This window comes from Perognathus longimembris, chromosome 17 (assembly GCF_023159225.1).
Source record: "Perognathus longimembris pacificus isolate PPM17 chromosome 17, ASM2315922v1, whole genome shotgun sequence".
Lineage (NCBI taxonomy): Eukaryota > Metazoa > Chordata > Mammalia > Rodentia > Heteromyidae > Perognathus > Perognathus longimembris.
Window position 1 is genome coordinate 7,926,537 of NC_063177.1, and position 18,337 is coordinate 7,944,873.

General features: G+C 49.7%; 1 protein-coding gene across 2 annotated transcripts; it reads left to right on the forward strand.

The window, feature by feature from the left end:
* The first annotated feature begins 471 nt into the window (after positions 1-471).
* Positions 472-15,648, forward strand: Pld2 (phospholipase D2). Of its 2 annotated transcripts, XM_048366165.1 has the most exons (25): positions 472-545; positions 1,049-1,158; positions 1,244-1,374; positions 1,500-1,642; positions 2,093-2,198; positions 2,543-2,608; positions 2,744-2,802; positions 2,927-3,019; positions 3,098-3,250; positions 4,728-4,877; positions 8,756-8,839; positions 8,966-9,044; positions 9,742-9,852; positions 9,981-10,151; positions 11,004-11,130; positions 11,309-11,427; positions 11,529-11,642; positions 11,795-11,899; positions 12,127-12,215; positions 12,325-12,438; positions 13,044-13,093; positions 13,324-13,458; positions 13,652-13,805; positions 14,664-14,778; positions 14,897-15,648. In XM_048366165.1, exons 2-25 carry the CDS (start codon positions 1,050-1,052, stop codon positions 15,119-15,121), a joined length of 2,802 nt encoding a protein of 933 aa, XP_048222122.1. In that variant the 5' UTR covers positions 472-545; position 1,049; the 3' UTR covers positions 15,122-15,648. The 2 variants fall into 2 exon arrangements, with proteins under 2 accessions (XP_048222122.1, XP_048222121.1); XM_048366164.1 differs by lacking the exon at positions 472-545 and having other exon boundaries at positions 982-1,158.
* The last annotated feature ends 2,689 nt before the right edge of the window (positions 15,649-18,337 follow it).

Below are 18,337 nucleotides of genomic sequence, written 5' to 3' on the forward strand. Positions count from 1 at the left end.
CTCTCTCTCCTTTATGAACGAATGCAAGAATGTAACCTTTTATACGGCAATCAGCTTGTAAGTCACCATCCTTTGGGTTTTTTACCCACTCATTCCCTTCACCTGTCAACGCAATCTGCATCAGGTCACGGGGACTTCGCAGCTGGCCTGATGATGGGGTGGCACGGGCAGGTCCCCACCATGGGGACGAATCCTGCCGAGGACCCCCGGGGGCCCGAGCCCCAGGGAAGAAATGTGTGTGGCGACGACGCGCGCACTCTGGGTGGCAGCAGGACGCGCTCGGCCCCACGGCGCAGGACGGATGCACGGACAGATGGATAGACCGACACTCGGGAAGCAGAGGGCGGGGCCGTGGAGTGGGCGGCCCCGGGGCCGGGCTCGTGCGGAGGCGGGCCGAGGGCGCCGAGGACGGCGGGGCGGGACAGGATGGGCGACAATCCCGGGAGGTGAGGCCCTGCGGCCCGGCCCCGCCCGGCCAGCCCGCTGGGTGTGGGCCGATGCCCGGGCTGCGTCGTGCTCCCTGCGCTCGCGAACCTGCAGCCAGGGTGAGCGGGTCGGGGGGGCGGAGGGCCCGGACCCCGGAACTAGGGAGGGGAGGGGTGCAGGCTGGCGCTGCTGGGCCTTCTGACTCAGCCGCACGCCCAGATTTCGGGTTTGTCTCCCGGGCCTGGAGCGCGTGACTTCCTCCTTCCCTCCTGGACCCCCGCTCCTGGCTGGGCTGGCCCGGCTTGAGCCCCGGCGTCCCCGAGGTCGCTCAGCCTTCGGAGGCTTCTTTCCTCGGCTTCTGCGCCGGCCCCGTTCCGGACCGTCCGGGCCTGCCGCAGGGGTGTTTCCCGGCACTCAGCACCCGGCACCGGGCGAGCGGAGAGCGCTGGCTGGGGTTCCGCGTGCTGATCTGAGGGCGGGGTCGGGGCTGGAGGGGCGTCGACGGGGCGGGCCTGCAATCGAGGAGAGGTCGACGGTGGGGGTTGGAGGACACGCGGGATTGCAGGATCCGGGGAGGTACTCCAGGGCAGATGGCCTCCCTGAAGCCGCCTCCTATTCTTAGGATGACGGCCACCCAGGAGGACGCCTTCCCCTATGGAGACTACCTGAACTCCAGCCAGCTGCACATGGAGCCTGATGAGGTGGACACTCTGAGAGAGGGAGAGGACCCAGGTACTCAGGGAGGTGGCCCTCAAAGGTGAGAATTTAAGGTTGAGATCCTCTGGGATTGACACCCTTGGGCTTGCTTTCCTCCCAGCTGACCGAATGCACCCCTTCCTGGCCATCTACGATCTTCAGCCTCTGAAAGTGCACCCCTTGGTGTTTGCCCCCGGAGTCCCTGTCACAGCTGAGGTGGTGGGCACTGAGAGATACACCAGTGGATCTAAGGTAGCTGGGCTGGCGGGAGGTGGGGGGTGAGGGGGAGGGGGGCTTTCAGTAGAGGAAGATCTGACCAGACTGGAGGGCTTGAGACTCCACTAAGGGACATAGACTGAATTCTTTGCACCCCCTAGGTGGGAACCTGCACTCTATATTCTGTCCGTTTGACTCATGGCGACTTTACCTGGACAACGAAGAAGAAGTTTCGTCATTTCCAGGAGCTACACCGTGACCTCCAGAGACACAAAGTCTTGATGAGTCTGCTCCCCTTGGCTCGGTGAGGGGCAGGTGCCCCTCATTCCTGACAGCCATCAATCTGCTCTGTCTCACACCCAGAAGCTACAATCTCCTATCTCACCCCTAGGCTATACTCACCTGTGGGTCTCATTCCCCAGGGTACAACCCCCTCCCTTTTCTCACCTCCCTCCATAACACCCCTGTCTCCTCTCCCTTCTTGGCTTCTAGTTCCCCCTCTCCTGACCCTGGTTACCAGGAAACGTTCCCTGCTAAGCTTGCCCTGTCCATGGTTCTGTGCCAGTATCTCAGGCGGGCTGGATGCCCAAAATGTCCTTGGCAGCTTCCCTCTTCTCTTGTCTCCCTTCCCAGGATAGAAAGCCCCCCCCCCCCCAGCCTTAAGGCTTGCTCCCCTCCTCTAAGCCACCATCTCCAGTTTGTCAGGTACCCAGCCTCCCAGCTCTTACCTGACCTCACCCCATCTTGTCTGCAGCTTTGCCATTCCCTCGGTTCCAGCCCGAGAGGCAGCCAACTTGGAGATGCCCTCTTTACCCCGGGGAGGTCCTGAGGGCTCCACCAGACATGCAGCCAGTAAACAGGTATGACTGGACACCATGTCCTCTGGGCACCCAGTGTGCAAGAGCTTCTCTGGTCCCATCTTCTCTTTTTTTTAACTTTTGTTGGTCTTGGGGCTTGACCTCAGGGCTTGGGTACTGACCCTGAGATTTTTCACTCAAGGCTAACACTCTACCACTTTGAGCTATAGTTCCATTTCTGGTTTTCTGGTGATTAATTGGAGATAAAAGTCTCATGGGCTTTTCTGCCTAGGTTGGCTTTGAACCATGATCCTGAGATCTCAGCCTCCTGAATTGCTAGGATTACAGGTGTGAGCCACCAGCATCCAGCCCATCTTCTTATTTTCTCTCTTCCATCCTCCCTTCAGAAATACCTGGAGAATTACCTCAACCGCCTCCTAACTATGTCATTCTACCGCAACTACCACGCCATGGTAAGGTCCAGGGACTGGACACTGGGGTTCTTTTGAGGTGGAGAAGGATCATCAGACAGGGCAAAGGAAAATGTTAGGGGCTGAGAGACTGAAAATAAGGTCTGCCCCTAAGCCTGTGTGTTCATTCCTCTACAGACAGAGTTCCTGGAAGTCAGTCAGCTCTCGTTTATCCCAGACCTGGGCTCCAAAGGACTGTGAGTGTGGGACCTCCTCATCAGCTTTCTGCAGACATCTCTCCTCACCTCTTCTTGCCTGAGAATGAGCCAGGCAGTACAGGGGTCTGGAGTCTCTAGCAACTCTTCCTGATTTTCCCTATAGGGAAGGGGTGATCCGGAAGCGCTCAGGTGGTCACCGGGTTCCTGGTCTCACCTGCTGCAGCCCAGACCAAGTTTGTTATCGCTGGTCCAAGAGGTGAGAGCTAGGGCCCAGCAGCCAGGCAGTGGCTGGGGCTGAGCACAGTGAGGATTGTACACAGCCCTTCTGCTGCAGGTGGCTGGTGGTGAAAGACTCCTTTCTGCTCTACATGTGTCTGGAGACAGGCAACATCTCCTTTGTTCAGCTCTTCGATCCCGGCTTTGAGGTACAGGTGGGGAAAAGGAGCACAGAGACCCGATATGGAGTGCGGATTGACACCTCCCACAGGTAAGCTATCCCTGGTATGAGAGTTGTATGTGGGGAACCATCTATGTCCCTGAGGGAAGTTGAGCTGGAAAAGAGAAAGGCTTTTTTTTTTTTCTTTTGCCTTGAACTTAGGGCTCTGTCCCTGAGCTCTTAGCTCTTTTTGCTCAAGGCTAGCACTCTACCACTTTTTTTTTCTTTTTTTCTTTTTTTTCTTTTCTTTTCTTTTTTTTTTTTTTTTTGGCCAGTCCTGGGGCTTGGACTCAGGGCTTGAGCACTGTCCCTTGGCTTCCTTTTGCTCAAGGCTAGCACTCTGCCACTTGAGCCATAGAACCACTTCTGGCCATTTTCTGTATATGTGGTACTGGGGAATTGAACCCAGGGCTTCATGTATACGAGGCAAGCGCTCTTGCCACTAGGCCATATTCCAAGCCCCAGCACTCTACCACTTTGAGCCACAGCACCACTTTTGGTCTTTTGATGGTTAATTGGAAATGAGTCTCACTGGTACTTTTCTGCCCTGGCTGGATTTGAACCACAATCCTCAGATCTCATCCTCCTGAGTAGCTAGAATTACAGGTATGAGCCACCAACTCACAAGAAGGCTTTTTTACACCCATTTTCCACCTTCAATTTGGCATGGTAGGGTTTGTTTTGATGTCAGTACTGAGGCTTGAACTCAGAGCCTAGGTGCTGACCCTTATCTTTTGCACTAAAGGCTGGCATTCTGTGACTTGAGTCCTACCTCTGCTTCTGGCTTTTTGGTGAGTAATGGGAGATAAGAGTGTCTTAGCCTTTCTTGCTTGGTCTGGCTTTGAACTTGGATCCTCAGATTTTGCCTCCTAGGACTTTGCTAGCTAGGACTACAGGTATGAGCCACTGGCACCCAATATTTTCTTAATCTTTTTCTTTTCTTTTCTTTTTCCTTTTAAGACAGAGTCTTCTCATGTAGCCCAGGCTGACTTTGAGCTTTTAAGCCTCTTGAATGCTGGGATTATACAGGTGTGAAACACTAGAGGGCTGATGGGTTTTGAACTAACAAACTAGTCCAGTCAGATGTTTTGGATGTCTTAGAGTCAGGTACTAGTCATGTAAGCCGGAAGATGGATGTGGTAAGGCATACTTTGTTAGCCCCACATTAAGGAAGCTCAGGCAGGAGGAACTCTTAGTTTCCCAAGAAGCCAGCCTGAGATACCTAGCAAGTTTGAGACCAGCCCGGGCTACTTAGGGAGGTCTTACCTCCAAAGCAGAAGGCAAAACACAAAACCAAAAAGGGAATTCCTTTCATTCATTTATTCATTCAACAAACTTTGTGCCTGACACAATATTTGTTGGTTGCTGGTGACTCAACTTTGAATAAAGCAGGTATCTTCCCTGTGTCTATGGAGTCCTGATTAGAGACTGACAGGATGAGTGATAGCCAAAAGTGGGGAGGTCTCTGGGAAGACCATAGGTATGGAGGAGAAGGAAGATTAGTGGTCATCTCCTTGTTCCTATCCAGGTCCTTGATTCTGAAGTGCAGCAGCTACCGGCAGGCACGGTGGTGGGGCCAAGAGATCACTGAGTTGGCCCAGGGCCCAGGCAAAGACTTCCTAGAGCTACATCGGCACGACAGCTATGCCCCACCCCGGCCTGGGACCCTAGCCCGGTGGTAAGAGGCTGATGTCCTTCTCCAGATCATGTGTGCCTTTCTTGATGCCTTAGCTTCTCTCTAACCTTCTTTGACCTCTTTAACCATATTGATTTTTTTTTCTGATGCCTTTTTAACCCTCCTGAATGCCAAACTCCATAATCTCCTCAGAGCTCTTACCTCTCTTACCTCTCCTGACCTTATAATTCACATAGACCCTCAGTTTATGACCTCAAATCCCTCTAATTTGTCTTTCAAAGATACTTAATAAGCATTTTCCTAAGCATCTACTTTGTGCCTGTGGTCTGGTACTGGCTATGAGGCACAGGCTTATCTGGTTTAGGAAAGAATGGGATGTAATTGGAAGACCTTATGAACTTATCATACTGGTATTGTGTAGATAGGCAGTTGCAGGGGAGATGTCAGGACTGGTTCTCTGAAGGCATGTGGCAAGATTTGCATTAGCAGGATAAAGAAAACAGTCATTGAGGCAGAGAGCAGGAAGTTTGGTGTGTTTGGGAAGTTGACTAGGAATTGAAGCAACTGATCCTGCACGGTCCATCATGCTAACTAAGCCTTGGAGGTTGAACTTTATCAGACGCAGAGAAGAATTGTGGAGGGAGTGTGTGTGTGTGTGTGTGTGTTTTGTGTGTGTGTGTGTGTGTGTGTGTGTGTGTGTGTGCTGGTCCTAGGGCTTGAAGTCAGGCCCTAGGCACTACCCCTAAGCATTTTTGCTCAAGGTTGGTGCCACAGCTCTATTTCTGTCTTTCTGGTGGTAAATTGGACATAAGAGTCTCACAGACTTTCTTGCCCCGGCTGCCTTTGAACTGCCATCCTCAGATCTCAGCCTCCTGAGTAGCTAGGATTACAGGTGTGAGCCACCAGTGCTGGCCCCAGTATCGTTTGACTGCACTCGTCTTGAACTTCTCCTGAATAGCTGGGCTTACAGGCGTGTGCTACCATGACTTACAGAATTTTTTTTAAACATGAGTACTAATAATAGCTAGTACTTAAATAGCATTTACTATGTGCCAGGATCTGTTTTACATAGATTAACCTTTGGGATCCTCCCAACAACTCTGTGAGATAGATACAATTGTTATCTCGATTAAAAAACTGAGGCAAAGACTTGTTAGATAACTAAGGTCATAAATCTTGTGAACAGTGAAACTGGGAATCAAATGTAGACAGCCTGGGTCAAGAATACTCTTTTCCATCACCCTAAACTGGTATTAAGAAGTCAGGAGTCGCCCGATGCTGACAGCTCACTCCTGTATCCTAGCTACTCAGGAAACTAAGGTCTGGAGGAAAGAAAATTTAAAACCAGCTCTAGCAGAAAGGTCAGCAAGACTCCCATCTCAAAGATAACCAGCAAAAAGCAAGGCTGGGGGTGTGGCTCAAGTGGTAGAGCACCAGCCAAGCAAACACAAAGTCCTGAGTTCCAGTACCACTTAAAGGAAGGGAGGGAAGGAGGAAGAGAGGAAGGAGGAAAGAAGAAAAGTAAAAGATGTAGCTCAGTGGTAGAGGACTTGCCTAGTACCACTGAGGCCCTGGCTTCCATTCCTAGCCTTGTTTTGTTTTTTTTTTTAGCCAGTTCTGGGCCTTGGACTCAGGGCCTGAGCTCTGTCCCTGGCTTCCTTTTGCTCAAGGCTAGCACTCTGCCACTTGAGCCACAGCGCCACTTCTGGCCGTTTTCTGTATATGTGGTGCTGGAGAATCGAACCCAGGGCTTCATGTATACGAAGCAAGCTCTCTTGCCACTAGGCCATATCCCCAGCCACCACCCATTCTTAGCCTTGTAAACAAAACAAAAGAAAAGTCATCAAACAATAAAGTAACACATTAAGTAAAAAAATCTTACATCCCTACTCATTGCACAATTCTTTACTCCACATCACCTTTTTTATACCTCCTTCCAACAATTCCATTTTTTCTTCCCAGAAGTAACCCAGGCCACAGTTTGATATTTATCTTCCTAGATCCTTTTCTGAATTTTTAGTTTGTGCCTGTATGTGTTACTTTTTTTTTTTTTATCACAAATGACATATCACACACTCTCTTCTGCAACTATTTCCACTTAATACATTTGTTAGATAGAAATCCCATATTCAGATCACTTCCCAACTTTCACTCTTACAGATAATGCTTCCATAAATATTTTTGCCTAAGTTTTTTTTTTTTTTTTTTTTTTTTTGGCCAGTCCTGGGCCTTGGACTCAGGGCCTGAGCACCATCCCTGGCTTCTTCCCGCTCAAGGCTAGCACTCTGCCACCTGAGCCACAGCGCCCCTTCTGGCCGTTTTCCATATATGTGGTGCTGGGGAATCGAACCGAGAGCTTCATGTGTAGGAGGCAAGCACTCTTGCCACTAGGCCATATTCCCAGCCCCTTGCCTAAGCTTTTTATAATATTTATTTCTAGAAATAAAATTACTCTATGTACTTACTGGTACTTAAGAATATATGCAGCTGCACATGTAATGCACTGCTATAATCCCAGCATTTGGGAGTCTGAAGTAGGAGAGATCTTGAGTATAAGGCCAGCCTGAACTATATACTGGACCCTGTATCCAAAAGCAAACAAAAAAAAGCATAAATGCATTTTATTTAATAGGTGTGTATACATATTTAGTTATGTTTCATTGGAAACAAATGTTTATTGGGTATTGTCTAGAAACAAGCCTGTAAAGAAAAGAGGGAAATATGGTGGCTCATACCTGTAATCCTTGCTATTCAAGGAGCTGAAATCGGAGGATCGCGATTGGAAGCCAGCCTGAGCAGAAAAATCCGTGATACTCTTATTGCCAATTAACTGGCAAAAAGTTGAAAGTAGAGGTTTGGCTCAAATTAGAGAATCGTTAGTGGGTAGTTTCATGACTATGGGAATATATTGGTTATAGACTTTTTTTTTTGGCAAGTCCTAGGGCTTGAATTAAGAGCCTAGGCACTGTCCCTGAGCTTGTTTTGCTCAAGGCTAGCACTCTATCACTTGAACCACAATACCACTTCCGGCTTTTTCTGTTTATGTGGTACTGAGGAATCGAACCCAGAGTTTCATGTGTACTAGGCAAGCACTCTACCACTAAGCCACATTCCCAGCCCCTAGACTTTTTTGAGACAGGGTGTAGCTATGAAGCCCAGTCTGCCCTTGAACTTGCCATCCTCTTGCATTAGTTTCCCAAGAGCTGGGATTATAGGTGTACAATACCACACTTAGCTATCCATACTAACTTTTTTAGAAGACAGTTTGGTGGTATCCACCAATCAAAATATTAGATATATGAAGTAGAGTGTAACATCTTTTTTTGTTTTGGTCTGAGACTGGTACTCACACTCAGTACCTGATGCTTTCTCTCATTGGCTAATGTCCTACTAACTGAGCTATGCCTCCAACCCATGTAACATCTTTATTTTCTTCTTTTCTTCGTGTGTGTGTGTGTGTGTACCTATACTGGGGCTTGAACTCAGGGCCTTGTGCTCTCACTTGGCTTTTTTGCTCAAGGCTACCATACTACCACTTGAGCCATACCTCCACTTCTGCCTTTTGCTGGTTAACTGGAAATAAGAGTCTGTCAGATTTGACTCTCTGAGCTGACTTTGAATTGTTATTATCAGATCTCAGCCTCCTGAGTAGCAAGGATTATAGGCATGAGCCACCAGTGTCTGACTCATGCCCTTTTCTTATTGATTTATATGCAGTGTCTTTCGTCACTTTACTTTTTATTTAGCTTATGCTGACTAATCATACTGATAAACCCTACTTTGATTTATCTGATGCCATCTGACCTCTCTAATCTTGGACACTGCTGTCCCCTCTGACCTGTGACTATCCTCTGGTCTTCACTCTTCAGAGCTTTCTGGCTTCTGACCCCCTGACCTCCTTGGCTTGGCCTCCCCCCCAGGTTTGTGAATGGGGCAGGTTACTTTGCTGCTGTTGCAGATGCCATCCTGCGCTCTCGACAGGAGATTTTCATCACAGACTGGTGGTGAGTGGGGAAAGTGGGAGATGGGAGGGAGATGGAAGGCCTGGGGCAGATCAGCACACGGGCAGGAGAGGAACGGCTGGTTGTCTAGTGCTTAGCTTGCTCCTTCCACCCTATTGCAAATCCTAGGTTGAGCCCTGAGGTTTACCTGAAGCGTCCAGCCCATTCTGATGACTGGAGACTAGATATTATGCTCAAAAGGAAGGCGGTAAGAAGCCTAGACAGGCTGGAGGGAGAGGCCTGTGGGTAGAGGTTAATTAGGACTGCAGTGTGAGAGAAGACTGGGGATCTGAGGCTTCAGGAAGGAAGCTGGCTCAAGGCCTGTCATTCATCTCCTTCTCCCTACTTCCTCTTCCCAATACATAGACTTCTCTTCTAGTATCCATATGCTGTCTGTATTCTGTTACCTGGAGGCACCAATTCTATCTCTTTCATGCCAGACTTGAACATCACTAGTTCCAGTACAGAGCCCAGTATCTGTTGTATAGAGGGCATTTGTGACTGTTGATGAATGGGAGGAAGGATACACAAATGAAGAGCATGCAGACAAGTGGATGGATGGATGGTAGAAAGGGAGAGAAATTAAAGGAGATGAGCTGGAAAGGTGGAAATATAGAAGGATGTGTGGGTAGGTAGATGGATGACAGAGGGTAGATAAGATGATGAATAAATGTTTGGGAAGATGGATAATGAGGTGTAGGTGACAGATGACAAGGCAAGAAGAGAGCTGACAGGCAGTCTATATTTGCTATAAGTATGAAGGCACGTGGGAGAGCATCTGGCCTCTCCAGGCAGGGTGGAGCATTGCACAGGAACCAGAGTGTGGTGAAAATGTGGGGAGGGTGGAAAGGGGCCACTCGGGGAGAAGCACTGGGATCTGATTCTTCTGCTCACCTACATTTAAGGAGGAGGGTGTCCGGGTGTCTGTACTACTGTTTAAGGAAGTGGAATTGGCCTTGGGCATCAACAGTGGCTACAGCAAGAGGACTCTGATGCTGTTGCACCCCAACATAAAGGTGACTGAGGCTTCAAGACCCTTCCTCACCACTGTTCCCATCCCCTCCCCAGAGGGGCTCATCCAGCTTTCTCTCCTCTTATCTCCTCATGAAACATACACCCTCATGAACTCTGGTGTCTGCCCCAGGTGATGCGTCACCCAGATCTGGTGACGTTGTGGGCCCACCATGAAAAACTTCTGGTAGTAGACCAAGCGGTGGCCTTCTTAGGGGGGCTGGACCTTGCCTATGGCCGCTGGGATGACCTGCACTACCGACTCACTGATCTTGGGGACACCTCTGAGTCAGCTGCCTCACAGGTAATTCTCCTGAGACCTTCTCAAGCTCTCCCAAGCCCAGATAACCTAGATCCACACCCCTTTCCAGTTGCACCCTTCTGCCAGTCATCCACTGGGTTGGGTTTTGTTGTTGTTTTGTTTTATTTGCCAGTACTAAGACTTATACTCCAGCCTGGTTGCTGCCCCTTAATTTTTTCACTCAAGACTGGCCCTGGCACTCTACCACTTGAGCCACGGCTCCCCTTTCAGCTCTTGGTGTTTATGGGCAGGGCTGTGGTGGGGGAGTCTTAAGGACTTTCCTGCCTGGACTGGCTTTGAACTGTGATTCTCAGATCTCAGCCTGTATAGCTAGGATTACAGGTGTAAGCCACTGGTACCTGGCAGCACCCCGTGTTTTTTGTTTTTGTTTTTGGTCATGAAGCTTGAACTCAGGGCCTGAGCACTATCCTGAGCTTTGTCTGCTCAAGGCTACCTCTCTACCACTCTGAGCCCTGCTCCACATTAGAGATAAGAGTCTCACAGACTTTCCTGCCTGGGCTAGCTCTGAACCACAATCCTCAGATCTCAGCCTCCTGAGTAGCTAGGATTACAGGTGTGAGGCACTGTCACCTGGCTCCCCACTTTTTTTGAGACAAGATGTCATGAGACATCCCAGGCTGGCTTCAAACTCTTGTGTATCACCACACCTAGCCAAGAACTCACTTTGAAAATACTATAACTCACTCCCTTCCCCAGAGTACAGTGAAAGGGAAGGGTTGGCGTGAGGGGCTTTCTGCATCTCTCACACTTCCAGTGCTCTCGTTTCCTCTTTGACCTGGTTCTCCATGGCCCTATGAGCTCATCTTGCCCCTGGCTTTGGTGTGTCTTCTCCAGCCTCCCACCCCATGCCCAGACTCTGTGGGCACTCCGGACCTGTCTCACAACCACTTCTTCTGGCTGGGCAAGGACTACAGCAATCTCATTACTAAGGATTGGGTGCAGCTGGACCGGCCTTTTGAAGGTGAGGCTCCCCTCCTACAAGGCCTGTGGTTGCTGGGAGCAGGGGAGGAAACCGGGACTGGAACTGGAACTGGGGTGGGACTGGGTGAGTCAATCAGCTTTTGCCTCCTCCCCGTTCCCCAAATCCCCAACATACCAGCCCTGACTCTTCTCCTGACCCTCCGGGGTGGGGCTCTCAGATTTTATTGACAGGGAGACCACCCCCCGGATGCCATGGCGGGATGTGGGGGTGGTTGTCCATGGCTCAGCAGCCCGTGACCTTGCCCGTCACTTTATCCAGCGCTGGAACTTCACCAAGGTGCTTGCTCCCTTTGGGGCAGTGGGGAGGGCTGAGGGGGAGAGAGAGACAGGCTCAGCTTGCCACCTCCTCCTGACTCTGCCATCCTCCTCCTTCCTCAGACCACCAAGGCCAAGTACAAGACACCCACGTACCCCTACCTCCTGCCCAAATCCACCAGCACTGCGAGCCATCTGCCATTCACACTCCCAGGTGGGCAGTGCGCCACTGTACAGGTAAGGCTCCTGACTTCAGCCACCCCCTTCCTTGCTTGCCTTTTAGCTCCATGTTCCACCCGCTCTTCCTGATGTGAGAACCATTGCCCCCACCACCACCCCCACTATCCCTGCCCCAGTTTAGGAATCACATCCTATCCACCATTCCCTAGGTGTTGCGGTCTGTGGACCGTTGGTCAGCTGGGACTTCGGAGAATTCCATCCTAAATGCCTATCTCCACACCATCAGAGAGAGCCAGCACTTCCTCTACATTGAGGTCTGACTGGGGTGAGGGTGGAGATGAGGATGGAAGGGATGACCTAAGAGAGAAGTTGGGGATGCCAATGGGATCAGTATCCAGGGCTGGTGTGGTTGGACTGAAGCACATACAGAAGTATGGGGCTGGGCCTGAACTGGGGCTGGGCCTGGACTGGGGCTAGGAACTTGAGAATGGGACTGGGGCAGGGCAGAGCTGCTGATGTTGCTCTCTGGTCTCTGCTCCAGAATCAGTTCTTCATTAGCTGCTCAGATGGTCGCACGGTTCTGAACAAGGTGGGCGATGAAATTGTGGACAGAATCCTGAAGGCCCACAAGTAAGGTGGACTGTCAGGAAAGCAGGGGCCGTGGGCATGGTTTAAACCCAGCTAAAGGGGGTAGAGCTCCCTGGAGACTGTCCATCGCTGACTCTGCCCCCCTCTCCAGACAGGGCCAGTGTTTCCGTGTCTATGTGCTCCTGCCCTTGCTCCCTGGCTTTGAGGGGGACATCTCCACAGGTGGTGGTAACTCCATCCAGGCCATTCTGCACTTCACTTACAGGTGACCCCCACCCCCAGCTAGACTCCACCTCTCCATGGCCCCACCTACCCACACCCCCCATTCCTTCCTGCTGAGCCTGCCTGCCTTACTGCCTTCCTTCCTCCCTCCTTTCCTTCCTCTTTTCTTCCTTCTTTCCTTCTTTCCTTCCTTCCTTCCTTCCTTCCTTCCTCCCTCCCTCCCTCCTTACCTTCCTTCTTTCTCTTCCTCCTCCCTCACTCCCCCACCCCCTCCCTCTCTCCTTCCCTCCCTCCCTTCCTTCCCTTCTTGCTGGTACTGCTTGCATAAACTCAGGGCCTCACACTCTTACTTATATTTTTACTCAAGACCTGTACTCTACCACTTGAGCCATAGCGCCACTTCAGGATTTTTGGTGGCTAATTGAAGATAAGAGTCTCATGGACTTTCTAGCCTGGGCTGGCTTCAAACCACAACCCTCAGATCTCAGCCTTCAGAGAGTAGCTAGAATTATAGGCATGAGCCACCAATGCCCAGCCTTCTGGGTCTTTGAGGTCACCTTTCTCTTCATACCTCCCCTCCACCCCCCCCCAAAAAAAAACCCACATATATACACACAAAACAACAGTTTACTCTTTCTTTTCTCTCAGGACCCTGTGTCGTGGGGAGTATTCAATCCTACATCGTCTCAAAGCAGCCAGTGAGTGCTGGGAACTGCAGGGGGCTGGGGGTGGGAGGCAAGCCCTGAATATATGGGAAGAGGGAGGTGAGAGGGAAGCAGGTTAGGCTGCAGGAGGGGGGGGGACTCTCTCCAGGCCATAGGTGGCCTCTCACTGCTAGGAGAAGTATACACATTAGACTAGGCAGGACTGAAGTGAGGAGAGGGGTGGGAGGGGGCCTATTTACCTCCCTCTCCTTCTTTTTGACCAGTGGGGACAGCATGGCGGGACTATATGTCCATCTGTGGGCTTCGCACACATGGAGAGCTGGGTGGGCACCCGGTCTCAGAGCTCATCTACATCCACAGCAAGATGCTCATTGCAGATGACCGGACAGTCATCATTGGTCAGTGTTGTGAGCCTGGTGTTGAGAGGAGGGTTGGGTGGGCATGGGAGAGGGCTGGGAAATGATAGGGACTGCATCTGGGGTGCAAGGTGGGGATTGCCTCCAGTCTGGTGCTTGCGTAAAGGTGATGAGGAATTCTGGGAGATAAATCCACCAGCCCAGACAGACACTGTGTGTCCTATACACACCCCAGGTTCTGCGAACATCAATGACCGAAGTTTGCTAGGGAAAAGGGACAGTGAGCTGGCTGTGCTGATTGAGGACACAGAGATGGAGCCTTCCCTCATGGATGGGGCAGAGTACCAGGCAGGCAGGTTTGCCTTGAGTTTGCGGAAGCACTGCTTCAGGTAGGGCAGGTGGGGTGCTACAAGGTGGAGGTGGAGCAGTTGGTGGGGGGTGAGGGGGGGAATCCTTACTTTTTGAGCTAGACATGAAGTCTCCTTAGAGCTAGTTCTGGATTTCCCTGTAGGCAAACTAAACCAGTTAGAGTATAGCAAGCTAAGAATATACACATGCACACACACACACACACACACACACACACAATTAGTTGGGTGCTGGTGGCTCACTCCTGTCTTCCCAACTACTCAGAGGATTGTGGTTTGAAGCCAGCCTAAGCAGGAAAGTCCATGAGACTCTATCTCCAATTAATCACAGAAAAGGTTAGAAGTGGATCTGTGGTTTAAGTGATAGAGTGCTAGCCTTGAGCAAAAGGAGCTCGGGGACAGAGCCAAGGCCCAGAGTCCAAGACCCAGGACCAGCAAAAAGAAAAAAGAAAAATGTCCCAAATCATAGGCATTGCCTGGTTGACTAAGTTCAGTCTTTGTCCCTGGAGTTCCAGAGAAGTTAATCACTTTACAATCAGGACAAGTCGTCTAGCTGACAATGTGTTTTTGGCTGTTTAAGATGCTAAAAGCATTACCTGTTTGAGGGGCAGTTTACCTTCCACACAAGATAATTATTGGTGAATCTTCTCTTTCCTGGAGCCCAAAGTGGTTATAAACTGATTGCTACAGAGAATAGCTCAGATCACAGGGCAAAGATATAAAGTTGAGGGACTTTTAAGTTAACTCACAAGGCTCAGCAAAAACATTTTTTTGGTTGTCTCTTATAGTACCTGGGTAGGAACATCATGACCTCTTCAGGTGGTCTTCAGGTTCTCTAAGAATCTTAATCTGGCCCCACTGGGACCATTTCTTCCACAGTGTGATTCTCGGGGCAAATGGCCGGCCAGACCTAGATCTTCGAGACCCTGTCTGTGATGACTTCTTCCAGTTGTGGCAAGAGACAGCAGAGAACAATGCCAATATCTATGAACAGGTGGGAAATGAGGGACACTGGCCTCCATGAGAAGTGGGAGTCCATCCTAACCAGCTTGAACTCTTGGGAGAGATTCCCCTGACCTAATTGGCTTCTGTGTCCTCTCTCCCATCCTCAGATCTTTCGTTGCCTGCCATGCAATGCCACACGTTCCCTGCGAACTCTCCGGGAATATGTATCTGTGGAGCCCCTGGCTGTGGTCAGCCCTCCCTTGGCCCGGTCTGAGCTCAGCCAAGTCCAGGGCCACCTGGTTCATTTCCCCCTCAAGTTTCTGGAGGAGGAATCTTTGCTGCCCCCATTGGGGAGCAAGGAAGGCATGATACCCTTAGAAGTGTGGACATAAGAAGGTCACCAGGCACCATGTCTGCCTCCCTGCCCCAACCCTGAGAACTGAGGGCCAGGGCCCCCGGAGCTCTGGGGAGATGCAAATTCCTGACGGGGACGAGAGGTGTCACAGAGGACCCTTTCTTGGAAAGAATGTAAAGGGGGCACCTTGAGCCTGGCATATGAAGACAAAATAGCGTCCTAGTGATATTCATCCATCTGCTGGCCAGCTGAAACCACTACTACAGAGGGGAAGCCGATCCTAGCTAGGAGGTGTGGGAGTCGGGCGTCTTACTCCAGGAGGAAGGGGTGCTGCCTTAGGCCTTTCCTGGCTCTCCATTCTCCTGCTCTTAACCCCCTCGAGTTCCGGGCCCTCTTCTAGCCCACTGCTCCAGGATGGAAGGCAGGATGGATCCCCTCTGGCTGCAGCCTCTGCTGAAGATAGAGACATGGAGCACACATTAACTCCTTTGACCAACCAACCTGTTGAAAGACACTAATTTTGTACCAGTTTAGTAAACATTTCATAAATAAAAATGTAGAAAAGCTCATGTCTTTTCCTTGGGGGAAAATAAGTACCATTTTACCTTATTTTTTAATTTAATTTTATTATAAAGGTGATATACACAGGGGTTACAGTTACATAAATAAGGTGGTGAGGAAATTTCTTGTTGAACAGTGTTACCCTTTCCCTCTCCTCTATCTTACCTTCTTTTCTTTTTCTTTTTGCATGTGCCAGTATTTTACTTTTTTTTTTATTTGACATTTCTACACTTTCTCATTGTTCTCAAGAGTCTGGTTTTTCTGGATTGTTATTTGAGCCTATCTAAAAATAAACTTTAAAAAATACACAGCCATTTACACGGTAGTGAATGTCCGGTATCCCCTCCCCCACATCTGATCAGATTGGGGTGTCCCTCTCTTACCCCCTCTGTGAGGTTGGTGAGTCTGTTATAACAGGATTAAAATGCAAAATCCATGTCACTGCTCATTGGGGTTCTCAGTGTTATGTCTGGACATTTCTCCAGGATCAATTTTAAAATACAAAGACAGAACCCTGCATATTGAAATACTGTGCTTGGAGCTATAGCTTGCTAAGCTAATATGTATGTCTCAGAAGACCCTAGCCATGTGGTCCAGTCTAGACCTTCTATAGAGAGGTTTGCAAATCATAGCTTCCGTGACAAACCTTGTCCTCTACTACTCCCACTGTACCCCCCAGGTTCTGCCACCTTCCCTGGAGAATTGGAGAGCCACCTTGTTTTTTCTGTCTACAACTTTCCTACCCTTCCTGGCTCCCAGCCCTTCCCCAGCTCCTTCCACCTCTTCCACCTCCTACAGTAGCTTCTCTCTCTTCCCCAAACTCTCCTGGTACTGTGGAGTCTACCATCCCAGCCATCTTAATGGCAAGCACCTTGTACTTACTGCTTTTGGCTCACTGCACTGTTAACAGTGTCCCATAAGGGGGAGGAGGGAAGCTGGAAGGGGTCCTTGTCACCAGGCTTCATTCTTTTCCCAAAGAGCACAGCCAAGGCCATCCCAAGGCCAAGTCTCCTCTGAAACTCCCATACTGTTCCATGGATCAGAAAGGAGACATGAGATCGCCTGTGAATTGTTAGTGTGTAAAGGGAAGGAGAGATAGGGTCAAAGGTCATCACCTCCAATCTACCCATCAAGCAGAGTTGCCTGACTTTTTCCTTTGTAATTCCCTTATTTTTCCACAGTGTGTGTGTGTATGTGTGTGTGTGCATATGTGCATGTGCCAGTCCCAGGGCTTGAGCTCAAGGTCTGGGCACTGGGTCTCTTTTTTTTTTTTTTGCTAGTCCTGGGTTGAACTCAGGGCCTGAGCACTGTCCCTGAGCTTTTTTGCTCAAGGCTAGCACTCTACAACTTGAGTCACAACACCACTTGCTGCTTTTTCTGTTTATGTGATACTGAAGACTCGAACCCAGGGCTTCATACATGCTAGGCAAGCACTCTACCACATTCCAAGCCTGTCTTACCTTCTTTACTTCATTTTTTTCTGATCTCTGTGCTTTTTTTTTTATTAGCATACATTAATTATACAAAAAGAGTTAGTTGTTTTTAATTTTTTTTTTTTTTTTTTTTGCCAGTCCTGGGCCTTGGACTGAGGGCCTGAGCACTGTCCCTGGCTTCTTTTTGCTCAAGGCTAGCACTCTGCCACTTGAGTCACAGCGCCACTTCTGGCCATTTTCTGTATATGTGGTGCTGGGGAATCGAACCAAGGGCTTCAAGTATACCAGGCAAGCCTCTTGCCACTAGGCCATATCCCCAGCCCCTAATTTTTAATTGTTATACAGAGGGGTTACAATTACAGAAGTCAGAATACATATTTTAATTTTATTCATTTTTTCCCTTTATTGTCAAAGTGAAGAACAGAGGGGTTACAGTTTCATATGTAAGGCAGTAACAAGTTTAACTTGTTACCGCCTCCCTCATTTTCCTCTGCCTCCTCCCCCCCACCTTTTTTTGTGCTAGTCCTTAGGGATTAAACTCAGGGCCTGGGTGCTGCCTCTGAGCTTTTTTGCTCAAGGCTAGCACTCTACCATTTGAGCCTCAGCTCCACTTTTGGCTTTTTGGTGGTTAATTGGAGATAAGAGTCTCAAATATGCCAGGAACCAGGGGCTCATGTCTGTAATCCTAGCTACTCAGAAGGCTGAGACATGAGGATCATGGTTCAAAGCCAGCTAGGGCAAGAAAGTCTGTGAAAATTATCTCCAACTAATCACCTGAAAACCGGAAGTGGTTTCATGGCTCAAAGTGGTAGAATACTAGCTTTGAGCAAAAAAGCTGAGGGACAGCTCCCTGGCCCTGAGTTCAAGCCCCAAGACCAACAAAAAACAAAAAGTCTCAAACAATCTGGGCTGGCTTCAAACCTGAATCTTCAGATCTTAGTCTCCTGAGTAGCTAGGATTACAGACATGAGTCACAAGCACTTGGCTACTTCCTCTTTTCATTTATACAAATAAATACTCATCCTCATTCACACCCCCTCTTCCTTCTGGTAGCCCCTCCCTCAGCAGAACCTGTTTCACTTTCCTATCATTTTTTTGTTGTCATGATTTTTTTTGGCCAGTCCTGGGGTTTGGACTCAGGGCCTGAGCACTGTCCCTGGCTTCTTTTTGCTCTAGGCTAGCACTCTGCCACTTGAGCCACAGCACCACTTCTGGCCGTTTTCTACATATGCTTCATGTATATGAGGCAAGCACTGTTG